At 42.2% G+C, this 14,773-nt stretch overlaps 1 protein-coding gene across 6 annotated transcripts in view; it reads right to left on the reverse strand.

Moving 5' to 3' along the window:
* SLC4A10 (solute carrier family 4 member 10) overlaps positions 1-14,773 on the reverse strand; it is a 309,484-nt gene that overhangs the window by 121,342 nt on the left and 173,369 nt on the right. For all 6 annotated transcript variants that reach the window (XM_040357866.1, XM_040357870.1, XM_040357864.1 and 3 more), the window contains exons 3-5: positions 4,093-4,245; positions 3,353-3,491; positions 1,109-1,269 (exon numbers count right to left, since the gene is read on the reverse strand). In XM_040357866.1, the coding sequence (XP_040213800.1) occupies positions 1,109-1,269; positions 3,353-3,491; positions 4,093-4,245 (453 nt within the window). The remainder of the gene's footprint in view (positions 1-1,108; positions 1,270-3,352; positions 3,492-4,092; positions 4,246-14,773) is intronic.

Raw genomic sequence — 14,773 nt, forward strand, 5'->3', positions numbered from 1 at the left:
GGTGTACTCTGTAGCACGCCCATGTACAGAAGGCCTTATGCCCTGTACACACGATCGGTCAATCCGATGAGAACGGTCTGATGGATTTTTCCATCAGTTATCCGATGAATCTGACTGATGGTCAGTCGTGCCTACACACCATCAGTTAAAAAAACGATCGTGTCAGAACGCGGTGACGTAAAACACAACGACGTGCTGAAAAAAATGAAGTTCAATGCTTCCAAGCATGCGTCGACTTGATTCTGAGCATGCATGGATTTTTAACCGATGGACATGCCTACAGACGATCGTTTTTTATCTATCGGTTAGGTATCCATCAGATAATTTTAAAGCAAGTTCCATTTTTTTAACCGATGGATAAATAACCGATGGGGCCCACACGCGATCGGTTTGGTCTGATGAAAACGGTCCATCAGACCGTTCTCATCGGATTGACCGATCATGAGTACGCGGGCATTAGTGTTTTTTTAGGCGCATATGGATTTTTGCAATTATGGAAATCCACTTGTATAATTAATTGTTTCTTAGCATTTCTTGTTTAATAAGGTGTTTTACAAATACACTATAATATTGTGATTTATTTTTTTATATCATTTATTCTACCTAGATGTAAATACTATAGTGCATTTTTGCTTCCACAAATTATCTGGATTTATTTTAATAATTGTGTAACTGCTACAAAACAAAACAAAAAAAAATCTTCTAAAAAAATAATTATTTAGCAATTCTGGAGTTTACGCTGTCCTTGCTTGTTTTTCATGGCATCCCAATAAGGCATGAAGAAAACATAGAATCCAACATACCGGTGTTTGTTGCAGTTCCATCACAAGGCCCGGGCTGGGGTTTACAGCCGCAAGCTGGTTATGCTTGCCATCTGGTAAGCTTGCATCCCTTACGGTGATCTTTATTGGTGGTGGTTTATCAGCATACGATTCACTTTGGAATTATTCATTGCACCCTTAATAGGACTTCCTTATCAATTAACATTTTTATTGTCTTCCATTTTTGATTCACTTCATTGGATTTTGTCATTTTTATTTAATTTGTATAGGGCAACTACATTTTTTCCTTCATGAAGAAAACATAACAACCTACAGTCATATCATACCTGCTATTTCTTCCAAGGAGTTGGCCCTCATGTCCAGCAACACAGTACCATGCAGAATACAACTTCTCAATTCAAACAGACTGTGAAGAGACAACGTGGCCACATAGGGTTTGCTCCATCGCTCCCCACCATCTTCAACATCTTCTTCAAACTTCAACCACCTAACAAATGAAGGCATAGACACATTTGAGTCCAATGTCAAACTCTTCTATGAACCTATATTTTTTTTTTTTTTTTATGTTCATTTAAAATAGAACATTTGGTGTAAAATATGTACCAAGAATCCATTTCAAGGTAAGAAGTAAATATTCTAAAGTCAGGCTTTTACGCCCAATGGTTAGAATAAAGAAAAGCAAAGCTAGAAATTGTATTACATTCTTGAATACAACTGAATTCATTACATTCTTGAAATACTGAATAATTTTTTATTTGTGAATACAATTTAATACATTACATTTTTGGATACAGCAGAACACATTTCATTTCTAAACACAATTCAATACTTTACATTCTCCTGTAGCTGGGTGCCCGCCAGCTGTGTGTGACCACTGCCCATTCACACTTCCCCCCCATGTTGCAGGTCAAGAGGAGCACTGGACTATGTGTACTTCAGCGGGCCTCTTTCCTCTCACTTCCCTCCTGCCACTGCAAAGGTTAACAGAGTGGTTCTGTGTAAAAATCCCCCTCTTCTGAATGGAGACTAATGACTGCAGAACTACAGTCCCAGAACCCCCTGCATATAGAGGAGGAGAAATAAAGAGTTTTCCCAAGCAAATTACCAGAGTTCAGTAAAAAACAGCATGGGCAGTCAACAAGTGTAGACCTCATGCAGGGGTTTGCGCAGAATACCCCACAGACACTTTGAGGACCGGGCCTGTGAGGACCACAGTGAGAGATTGAGGCACAGAGAGAGCTTCTGTGCCTTGGAACCCAAGCAGGGGAGACTGGTTGCTTTGTCTGCCCACTTCAACAAGGATCTGAACTGTGGAGTCAATAATGAGGACTGAGACTGCTGGGCTGACTGACCACCAAGCGTATGAGACTGGATCTGCTGCATACAAGGATTGGTGAGTGGAGCTACAGAGTTTAAACTTACCCTTAACCCACAGTTAATGCAATAGAGAGAGATCCTTCCCTAATAGCCCATTAGCTATCTTTTGTAGACAGCATTAAAGAGAGAGTTAAATGAGCACCACTTTACAGAAGTGTCCCAATGACAGCTGATTAACTTTGACAGATATGCACAAGATACTTTAGACATCACCAGGGTTACCACTTTGCAAGTAATGCATACACCCACCCGCTATTGGGGCTGAATGCATAGCGTGCACCCAGGAACATTACTTGAGCAGCCAATGCTAAGATTTACAGTGAGGTTTATTTGTGTCATTAATGCTTTAGGCCCCTTTTACACTAGCACAACTTCAAAGTCGCAGGATGTTGCCGCGATTTTGCAATGATTTCAGCTAATGCCTGTGTAAACTTGAGGTATATGGTCATCAACTCGCATGAAAGTCAGACAAAAGTCATACATGGACAACTTTGAAGTCTGCACGACTTGAAGTCGCAAATACAGTATATGAATGGTTATCATTGGAAATCATGGGGAAAGACTTGTAGTCCCAAGTCGCAGCACAAGTCGCACAAGTGTAAAAGGGGCCCTAATGGTTGATGCTATTCTTACTAATGCTGTGTGGAATAGTGTAATGGGGCTTAACCTTTTTGTGGAGTAAGTAATAGACCGTAGGTAAGTCTAACCTGCTCATCGGTTAATCTAATTTATTACGTTACTTATACAGTTTATTTGTTCTATACAGGCATACCCCACTTTTAAGTACACAATGGGGTTTATTTACTAAAGCTGGAAAATGCAAAATCAGGTTCGCTTCTGCATAGAAACTAATGAGCTTCTAATCACAGATTGTTCAATTAAGCCTGGTAATAAAACATGGAAGCTGATTGGTTTCTATGCAGAAGCGAGCCTGATTTTGCGCTTTCCAGCTTTAGTAAATAAACCCCATTGTGTACTTAAAAGTGGGGTATGCCTGTACACTGCAAATTAGACTCTGAGGAACTATCATCAACCTTTCTAGGGGTGGCAGGTTATCAGAAAGCAGCATTATGACATTATGGAGCAGTATTGGACAGATGTCAACACTATACCAAAACACAGGGAACCCAGGAATATACCAGTTTTAGAAATACAGTTCAACATTCGCTTTCTGTATGTTTGGTACCACTAACCTGGCCATTTCCCGCCACTCAGCATCATCACCTTCTCGCAAACAGATTTCATCCAGCTCTGTAAATAAGTCATGTGGAATGTGTTCTTCATCGTCATCTTCTGTTCCCAGGATAAATTGAACCCTCTGAGATGGAGTGTCTGCAATTACAAGACACCATCAGCTTCTGTAATGTAAGGCATGGAGGCTTTAAACAGGATGGCCCGGATTCAGATACAATTGTGTATCTTTTCGGCGGGCGTAACGTATCTCAGATATATTACGCCACCGTAACTTAGGGCGCAAGTTCCGTATTCAGAAAGAACTTGCGCCTTAAGTTACGGCGGCGTAGTGTAAATGTGTCGGCGTAAGGAAAAGAAGGGGAAGACACAAAAAAAAGAGCAGTCTATGGACAGAAGTGGTAAACAAAAAGCAGCAGTGACCTGCCCAAGGGTATATACATTCTGAGTGCAGACTTGATCAATGCACTTTAACAAACTCAATCAATGTGCTAGATAGATAGAAAAGCCAGTAAGAAAATATTTTCTACTTCTGTCAAGGATCAATCGCTCAACAGATACAAAAACAACCTATGGTGCTTGGAGGAAATTCCCTTCATTAAAGTATTACACTATATATAATCTATCATATACTAGTACTGGGGAATGTTGGCATATGCTAATAATGATTCTTTGATTTTCCAGACTAAGGTTGTGAAGCATTATTTTAAATAGGAGAGACTCAACGAGTGAAAAGTTTTACCGTATGTAGGAGATTCCCGTCCATCTTCTAAACCTGAGTCCCGTTCCTTGTCTTTTTTTTGGTGCTTGTGTCCGCGATGTCGGTGACTGTGACGGCGATGGCTTTTCCTGCCACCAAGTGGTACATGAACTCCAATAAATAATGTCCGATGGCCTACAGAAATAAAAGAAGATGTTACATTTCATTGGAAAATAAGAACAAATTATTACTGTACTTTTCTACAAGGTTTTCATACAGAATATGCAAGTATATATGAACAGATAAATGTGTTTCAGTTTCTTATAAACAATACTTCCTGCTTTTTGTCTATTTTAGCCTTGTCTATCAGACATCGCACTGCTCCCACATGTCCCCACCTTAAGGTTGCATTCACACCTGAGCAATTTATTTTCATATTTTTTTAGGTGTTTTTATTAGAGAATTTTTTAGCATTTTTGCACATAAAGGCTTTATGCACCCAGGGATTAAAAACATTGCTTTTATAGGCATTTTACTTTTTTTTTTGTCTATAAACACATCCCCAGGTTAGCTTATGTGTCCATGCATTCATAGGCTTTAACAAGCATATTAGAAGAGGAGCGTTTACAGGCTGAAAAGAAAAACAATCATTAGCATATTAGGGAGAGGACCTTTTGGGCAGAAAAAATACAGAATGCGCCTAGATACATCTAAACTCTAGACGCATTTAGCACTTGAGCCTTTATTCATTCCATTCTGGCCAATGGAATTAGAGAACGCTCAAAAACCTGATGAGCCTGAGTGCTTCCAAATGTGCCTAAACATGTGTCACGACCTGGATCACCTGCTAGAGACACAATGGTTCTCGAAATGGAAGGCTGCAGTTCCAGTATCCATCAGCAGGTGTTTCTCAGCAGTCGGCAGATCTCAGTAATCAGTCTCCACTTGAAGCTGGCTGCTGGGAGGGTATTTAGTCTCTCCTCTCCTGTTAGGGCCCTTTCACACGGGCGGATCAGTAATGATCCGCTCCGTGTGTCCGCAAAAGCTCAGCGGGGATCGTCGGTAAAATCCCCACTGAGCCGTCGGCTGACAGGGCGGTCCCCGCACACTGTGCAGGGACCGTCCTGTCTTTCCGCCGCTCTCCCCTATGGGGGATCGGATGAACACGGACCGTATGTCCGTGTTCATCCGATCCGATCCGCCAGACGGAAGAAAAATAGGATTTTCTTCCGTCCAATTTTGCCGATCTTTGCGGAGGCGGACGATTACGGGTGTCAGCAGATGGTCATCCGCTGACACTCGCAATCACATAGGGACCAATGTATGTCCCGTTTTCATCCGCAACGGATGGATGAAAATGCGGACATACGGTCCGCACGTCTGAAAGGGGCCTTACACTTTCCTACAGCGTTTTGGAGCTTTGAGCTTTAAGATACAAAATGCTCAGGTGTGAATGGGGCCTAAAGAATGCCCGGCCCTGTCATGACAGAGATAAAAAGTCTGCTACTGCTGACTTTCTCCTGAAAATACTAGTTGTCTGGAAATCTTTGAACTGGACTACCACATTAACAAATCACACAACATTTCACAAGGTGACATCAAGATACATCATCTTGGAGTTTTGAACAGACAGCTTATTGGACCACCACCTGCCCAGCCCTTATGTCAGCAGTGTGTTTCAACAGCATAAAGAAAATTGCATTAATTGCATTAATTGCATGGAGCCCCAACCCGGCCCACCCCCTCTCTCCCCTGATTGGCTGACATATTTTGATTGATAGCCATGGGAGCCAATGGCGCTGCTGATGTGTCTCAGCCAATAAGGAGGAGTGTCCTAGATGGCTTAGACATTTGTGGATATCGCTGGAGAGAGATATTGCTTAGGTAAGTTTTGGGGGCAGGGGTGCTGGGGTGGCTGCTACACACAAAAAATATATTTTATCTCATCTCTGCATTAAGATAAAAAAAACCTTCTGCCTTTACAACACCTTTAATTCTAATGAGAGTTCACTCTAAACTTTAAAACACACTGATGATGTGGGGATCGAGTGAGGTTGGGAGGATTGGTAGAGAAGTAGTAGAGGGTGTTGAAGGAAGCCCTCTATCTGGCAGTTAAGGAAGTTTTGGTTTTGTTTTGGGATTGGAACAAAGATATTTCTGATCATCATAATAGGAGGAGGCTGGGCCTATTTAGAGCAGGGGTCTCCAAACTGCGGCCCTGGGGCCAGTTGTGGACCTTTGCTGGCCTTTATCCGGCCCTTGGGGCACTATTTCATCCACTTACACCAACAATGTGGAATCATTCTTGTTGCTGACACCAACAATGGGGCACTATTCCTCCAACTGACACCATCAAAAGGGCACAGTTACTTCCATTGACACCAATGATGGGGCACTAGTCTTCCCAATGACGCAAAAAAGATATGGTATTGTTTACTCCCACAGAACACCTGGACATTTTCTACTCCCAATGGCCCTAGTCCAGCCCCCCTAAAGTCTGAAGGACAATAAACTGGCCCTTTGCTTAGAAAGTTTGGGGACCCTTGCTTTAGAGTGTCTCAGTCTTTGTACGTGTAGCACTAACTCTGAAGGAGCTGCTGTGATTCACTGGTTCTTTCCCACAAACAGTGCAGAGGCAGCCAGGCACACAGCAACAGTCCATTCCCTTCAGGTCATTGTAAAGTCCAGGGGTTTGTCTTTTTTGTTATTGTTTGTAGAAACTTTGGGGGGGGGTTGGGGTGATGTGAGATACTTTAAAATGCTTGAGCACAATTCTGCAACTGTCTCTTTCTCTAAACAGCAGTGGCACAGTCTTTCACTCACAGCTGGGGACCATAAATTTGCAGGACAGGTAGAGCTAGTCAGATTCACGGCTGAGGACCATGAAGTAGATTTAGCACAGCTAGTCAGGTTCATGCCTGGGGACCATGAAGTAGTAGAGGCGCAGCACAGAAATATTGCTCTACTCACAGAATCTTGGAATCGGATCAGTCCATAGATGCAGCCTCTTGTACAGTAATCCAGCATGCAGTCCCAGGGCACCAGGGGCAAGCAGTACCTCTCCTTCTCGGATTACTGATCCACCCCCTCAGGGGGAGAGAAGCTCTCAGAGCTCTAAACTATTTAACAGTTCTCCCAGCCACCATCTGGGCAAACCTCCAAAGGATTGGCTGGGTCCTGCTTAATATTTAGACTGGTTATTTAAATCCTCTCTCCCCAAACTCCCGAAATTTCTTCTAGAGGCCGGGGAAGCAAACTCCCAGCCTTGAACAGAACAGACCAGAATAAAAAAAATCATTGCTCTTCTGGCTACAGCAGGAGCCAAAAACTAAATTTTCCTTGCAACCTAACTCGGAGGGTGCTACACATGAAATATAAATATATGAACTAGCCACAAGCATGCATGCAAATATGTTTGCACACAACTATTTTTAGGCCAATCTCCCTTCCCCCACGCTCATAATATTTGTTATGCATGTAGTAGAGCTCATTAATTAATCTAAATGTAGTGTGCAGAAGTGTACGACAAACATATATTTCTTAGCACTTGACTGAAATTTACAAGACTAATTTACATTTTTCTGTTTCCCTGAGGTACAGTATGATGATCAGAACACTGAAAACTGTATAATGAGCACTAGACATTTCTTCAAAGTTCTTTCTATCACGCCTAGATTTTACTTGGTGCCAGATGTCAGCTTTGTAGAAACATTATGGAATACTCAGTACCCTATGTTCCTCCTCTGGGCTCACACCATCTATCCAAAAACTAAAAAAAAAAAAAAAAAGTATTTGCATTCCCATTTAACCATCCACTGTGTCAGATGGGAAATGTTCAGATCTTTAATATAGGAATACAAAATGTGTCAGTGTGAAACAATTATAAAATTTCCTAATGTAAAGTAAGTTAGCACAAATTGTGATTCACCCCCAAAAAAATCAAATATCATTGTTCAGATCTTGCTTGTTATTATAGGTGTGTACAGCCTATTACATTAGGGTGTGCACCCCAAAGCTTAAACGCACATGACTTTCTCTGCAGCCTCAGCTGCAGTGGACAGTGAATGAATGGGAAGTACTCTGTGCTGAGCGGCTTGTTGTTCATTCACAAACTAAAGCATAGTAAACACAGTTTACTATGCTTCAGTCGTGATTGAACACAGTGAATGAGTGTGTTCACTGTGTTCATTTAGAAAAGAAACATATTGACATATTGAAGATATTGACATATTGATAAGCCCCTTTCCCCACTTTCCATCCTGAAACATTCCCCGCAGCAGCCAGGGGGAGAGGAGGAAAGCCAGCAGCACTGAAGTGAAGGGGGGGAGGCAACATGGGGAAAGCCCGGCCAGTAGGGGGAATCGGCACAGCATAGAGTGCACGCCTATGCTTGTTTCTATGAGACAACTGTCCTTCACTGTATTCAAGCATTGTGAAGGTTACTGTATTTAAGTGCAGATGAACAAAACTCAATAAAAAAAATAATAATCAATAAAAATATAAATATCTCCCAATCAGCAAAACTGTATTTAGGAAAACTGTACAGACCTTAGTAATAACTTACAGGTATACCCCACGTATACTTGACGTTTAAGTACACAATGGGGTACTGCATTTTTTATAGATTTGATATTGTAAAGAAGGACCGTCAGATAACTTTTAAGTACAGGCATACCCCAGTTTTGTACTTAAAAGTTATCTGACGGTCCTTCTTTACAATATCAAATCTATAAAAAATGCACTACAGGTAAGTTTGTACATAAAGGGTGTGGGTCACCTGTGATAACCATATGTATTAGGTCATACAGGGATTCTATGCAAAGTATTGATGTTAGAAAAAGTTTAAACTATTAAACTTTTTCTAACATCAATACTTTGCATAGAATCCCTGTATGACCTAAAACAACCGTAAGAAAAATGTTTAATTCATGTTTACAAATTTCATACATGTAATAAACCCTTAATAAAAGATTTGATGCAATCGTAAAAAGCTATAGTAGCATGTAAGTATAGAATTGGAGTTAATAATATGAGTAAATGAAACAATACAATAAATGCAAAATAAGTGTGGATGTCAGGCATACAAAGCATGTTGATGATTAAATGTTTTGCATCTAAAGGCTCGATGCTCTCATAATGAGACAAAAATTGGGGGAAATGCAAGACAAAGGCAAGACCTCCTCTCCAAAGGATCTAATCACTAGTCACCCCATGTATGGTATTAAGGCACTAGCTAAATAGTAACTACATTAAAAATATACATTTTCTTCACAGCCCCCCTTTTTTGGGATGTTGACCGTGCTACCCCTATTTATACAATTGGAGAACTGCACCTATCCTAAGGTTTTTTCATCTGTGCCCCGACCTCTGTAGGGAAGCACTTTCACAGTTCCCAGAGTAGACATCCCCAAATGACCTTCTGTCCATGGCTCTACATATTGACCTGTGAGCAAACGTGTCAGGCCTCGTACACACGACCGAGAAACTCGACAGGCGAAACACGTCGTTTTGCTCGTTGAGTTCCTTGTGAAGCCGTTGAGAAACTCGACAAGCCAATTTTCTCCATTCCCGTCAAGGAAATAGAGAACATGCTTTCTTTTTGGCTCGTCGAGTTTCTCGACAGTTTCCTAGATGAAAATGTACACACGACCGGTTTCCTCGGCCAAAAAATATCTCCCAGCAAGGTTCTTGCTGGTTTTTGCAGAGAAACTCGGTCGTGTGTACGAGGCCTGAGTAAAGTAGGCAAGGGAACTCTTTCTGAGTGGGTTTATGTTATCTTTCTCCTTCCTGCCTTTCCCCCAAATTTTATCCAATTATGAGATCATAATACTATTTTATACCTTTTATAGTTATGCCCAATGCACTTTCTCCTGATGAGTAAACATCCCACAAAAGATGCAAAACATTTCATCACCAACATGCGTTGTATGCCTGACATCCATGCCATTTTTTGTTTATTTTGTATTTATTTTATTGTTTCATTTACTCATATTATTAACTCCAATTCTATACTTACATGCTATAGCCTTTTAAGATTGCATTGAATCTTTTATTAAGGGTTTGTTACATGTATGAAATTGTAAACATTAATTCAACATTTTTGTTAAGGTTGTTTACTATTAAACTTTTATTAACATTAATATTTTGCCTTGAATCACTGTATGACCTAATACATATGGTTATCCTATGTTTCCCATACCCTTTATGCATCTACTGTTTTGCGCACACCTCATTCAAAGTCCCAACCTTTCCTCTTTTGCATTTTTTTTTTAGGCTTCTTTTCTTTTTTTGCCTGGTAAACTGCCTACTATCTCTGGTATTTTTAAGCTTTCTTTAAGGTTTCATTTGCACGGGGGATTAGCCGTGTTGGAAATCCCAGCAGCAAGAATCCACTACTTCCTGTGGCTGGGATTGACAGCTTTATGTGGATAGCTATGGTCACCGAGCATGTACAGTGCAATGACAGGCTGTCTGCAACCGCAGCTACTTATGACTGTTCACTCAGTCAGCAATTACCTGTGATGATCACTGCACTGTATGAGCTCAGCGGTGGCAGCTAGCCTATCCCAGTCGTAGGAATCAGTAGATTCTTTCCGTTGGGATATGCAGCGTGGCCGATCACCCATGCTAATGCATACCTGACCAAGCTGTCCAACAAATATGGCAATTAGAGCATTGAGACAAACCATCTGACAGGAGTGTTTACCTTTATTCAAAAAGGAAAATATATATATATGCCCTGTTTAAACACTTACCGTGCTCCCAACACAGTTGCTGTTAGTTACCGGAAAGCTCCCACATACTAGCCATTGGGAGCTGTCCGGTCATGTGACCACTGTGACAGCCAATTACAGCAGTCACATGACCCAAATGCCCGTCTCCGTGTTTAGAAGCCTTAAAGGGCCAGAAGGGCAGCAGGCGGGAAGGGGTTAAGGTACGCATACTAACCAAAGCCCCCCTCCTCTCCCCTACCATCCCCAACACACATAGGGGTTCTGTTCTTTTATCAGCAGTTTAAAGGGGTTGTAAAGGTAAAAAATGTTTTCCCTAAATAGCTTCCTTTACCTTAGTGCAGTCCTCCTTCTTACCTCATCCTTTGATTTTGCTTTTAACTGTCCTTATTTCTTCTGAGAAATCCTCACTTCCTGTTCTTCTGTCTGTAACTCCACACAGTAATGCAAGGCTTTCTCCCTGGTGTGAAGTGTCGTGCTCGCCCCCTCCCTTGGACTACAAGAGAGTCAGGACGCCCACTAACACCCAGCTCCTTTCTCTATCTGCAATGTAGAGAGCGTCCTGAGGCCTCGTACACACGGCCGAGGAACTCGACGTGCCAAACACATCGAGTTCCTCGGCCAGTTCAGCACTGAAGCCGCCGAGGAGCTCGGCGGGACGAGAGCTCCCATAGAACAACGAGGAAATAGAGAACATGTTCTCTATTTCCTCGTCGAGCTCCTCGTCGGCTTCCTCGGCCGAAAGTGTACACACGACCAGTTTCCTCGGCAGAATTCAGCCAGAAACTCGGTCGGAAGCTGAATTCTGCCGAGGAAACTGGTCGTGTGTACGGGGCCTTACTCTCCTGCTCGCCCCCTCTCCCCTCAAGGGAGAGGGCGAGCACGCCACTCCACACCAGGGAGAGAGCCTTGCATTACTGTGTGGAGTTACAGACAGAAAAACAGGAAGTGAGGATTTCTCAGAAGAAATAAGGACATTTAAAAGCAAAATGGAAGGATGAGGTAAGTGAAGGAGGACTGCACTGAGGTAAAGGAAGCTATTTAGGGAAAAAAAATTACCTTTACAACCCCTTTAAGATGTTTGGAAGTTGGATGGGAAGACTAAGGCCCCGTACACACGACCGAGTTTCTCGGCAGAATTCAGCCAGAAACTCGGTTCAGAGCTGAATTCTGCCGAGAAACCCGGCCGTGTGTACACTTTCGGCCGAGGAAGCCGACGAGGACCTCGGCGAGGAAATAGAGAACATGTTCTCTATTTCCTCGTTGTTCTATGGGAGAACTCGGCCCGCCGAGCTCCTCGGCGGCTCCAGTACTGAACACGCCGAGGAACTCGATGTGTTTGGCACGTCGAGTTCCTCGGCCGTGTGTACGGGGCCTAATAATGCAGAACTTGCATAGTCAGCAACATTGGTTAGTTTATAGGCGTAGTACCATTGTCAGAATCTCTTTGGAGGCCCTACATTTTGTTGATCCGCTCAACCCCACTAAAGAAATTGCTCTTTAACACAAATCCACCCCTTTCCAAAGTGTGGCAATTTTTCATAATTACCATGAGCTTTAAATAACTTGTAAACAATAAGAATTACTTAAACATATGAGCAATGCTGGCAGATCTTAATGAGAACATGATTGAGATGCTCGTGTATGAGGAGTTTATTGTGAGCTGCAATGTCACCTTCAGCATGAGCAAAAAAAATGAAACGGCGTAATTAAAGTGGAACCATTTTAATCAGGTAACACATTTCTGGGATAACTGAAACAAAAGTATATTGTTAATTTAAAATCTACACCCAGGCAACATAAGCAGCTTTTGGAGGAGGTTTTATGGTCTAACCACAACATTTTTTACACACAAAACCATAAGCTCACTGGGTTTTAAACAACAGGTAATAAAATGTATTTTCTAATTTTTAAAGGATTAAAGAGCAATTCCAGGCAATAAGTGGAAGCAATCAGTAAGCTGGTAATGCAGCACATGCTAATGTTGTGCTAAAGTCGGAAAATTCACTCTATTCACCATAAAGCAAATTTAAACCTAAGAACAAAAATGTATAGTATTGCAGCTTGCTGGTCCCTAGATGTGGTAGCGGCATTAATTATATTTTGTACCTTTTTTTTAACCTGGTGATCCTGCTATTAACCTACTTCCTGTTCTACAGTGGCAAAAGTACTGAGCAGCATTGTCACCCAAGGAAAAGAAACAGGACTACATAACACCTCTCTTTCTTCTCCAAAAAAGGGGGGGGGTTGTTTTGTAGCCCATGGAGATAGCAGGAAACGGTGTTAAATGATAACAGTCCAGAGTTTTCAGTGCAACAATTTTTTTTTGTGCACTTGACGAACAGACATAACAGAACACTTTTAATGGTATATTTAACAGACCAAAAGGGAGCAAATAAGAGAAATGCATTGTTAGAGTTTACCAATATTTAAAGTGGAGTTCCACCCAAAAGTGGAACTTCCGCTTTAAGTAAGCCTCGCCCCCTGACATGCCACAATTGGCATGTCATTTTTTTTGCGGGGGGTAGTGGGTACCTGGTTTTGAGAGGGACTTCCTGTCCCACTTTCTCTTTCTCTTTCTCTTCTGGACGCCTAGGCGTCTCCTTCTCTCCCCCTAGGCGACCCCTCCCACCCTGCAATCTTCTGGGACACGTCGCAGGTCACAGAAGATTGCCTGGCCACTAACAGAGTGCAGCATAACTCGCGCAGTGCACGCCTGGCTGTGAAGCCGCAATCTGTCACACTTACAATGTGGGCGCAAGGGAGAGATGAGGGAGAGGAGTGAGGCATCGGGCAGTCGCATCACTGGATCGTGGGACAGGTGAGTGTGTGTTTGTTAAAAGTCAGCAGCTACACTTTTTGTAGCTGCTGACTTTTAATAAACTTAAAGGGGTTGTCAAGGGACAATTTGTTTTCCCTAAATAGCTTCCTTTACCTTAGTGCAGTCCTCCTGTACTTACCTCATCCTTCGATTTTGCTTTTAAATGTCCTTATTTCTTCTGAAAAAATCCTCACTTCCTGTTCTTCTGTCTGTAACGCCACACAGTAATGCAAGGCTTTCTACCTGGTGTGGAGTGTCGTGCTCACCCCCTCCCTTGGACTACAGGAGAGTCAGGACACCCACTAACACAAAGCTCCTTTCTCTATCTGCAACGTATAGAGCGTCCTGACTCTCCTGTATTCCAGGGGAGGGGGCGAGCACGACACTCCACACCAGGGTTACAGACAGAAGAACAGGAAGTGAGGAATTCTCAGAAGAAATAAGGACATTTAAAAGCAAAATCGAAGGATGAGGTAAGTGAAGGAGGACTGCACTAAGGTAAAGGAAGCTATTTAGGGAAAACAAATTGTACCTTTACAACCCCTTTAACAACTAGTGGAACTCCTCTAAGTTTTTTGTAATCCACTGCAACCAGCATCAAGGAAAGAACTCAAGAGATCACTATCCCCAGCATCACCAAATCACATTTAAACTTCTAAGCCATTGTTTAACTCCTATTGGTGGCTTTGAGATATTTGTTCGATTTTTTTTTTGCATTAGGATTTCTCTATTGGCGCCTCATTCGTACAAGGCTTTTCAAACGATGCCACAAATGTTCTAGGTCAAGGCTGTTTCCTGTCCAGGTCTACAATGGAATGGACTGTGTTGTGTACCACTGATTGCATATTTATGCTATGTGGCAGGGAGATGAATCCTGCTGAAATAGAAAGGGTGTATTGTTGGGAAAGAGATCCCTGATGGACAGTAGTAGTTAAGATTCCAGGATGGTGGCAATGTATTTTTTTACGGCCAACACCATTTGCTGCCATACATGCCCAAATCATAACGCTTGTTGGTTGCTTTACAATGGTCTCCATGCTGTCAGAATGTAGCTCTTCCTTTACTCTATGTCCAACATATTTGTGGCCATCACTACTACAAGGATAGCTTGCTTTTATTACTCCAAATAACTTACTTCCACTAATCGTCTGTCCATCCAATGTCCACTGTA

Source organism: Rana temporaria, chromosome 6 (assembly GCF_905171775.1).
Source record: "Rana temporaria chromosome 6, aRanTem1.1, whole genome shotgun sequence".
Classification (NCBI taxonomy): domain Eukaryota; kingdom Metazoa; phylum Chordata; class Amphibia; order Anura; family Ranidae; genus Rana; species Rana temporaria.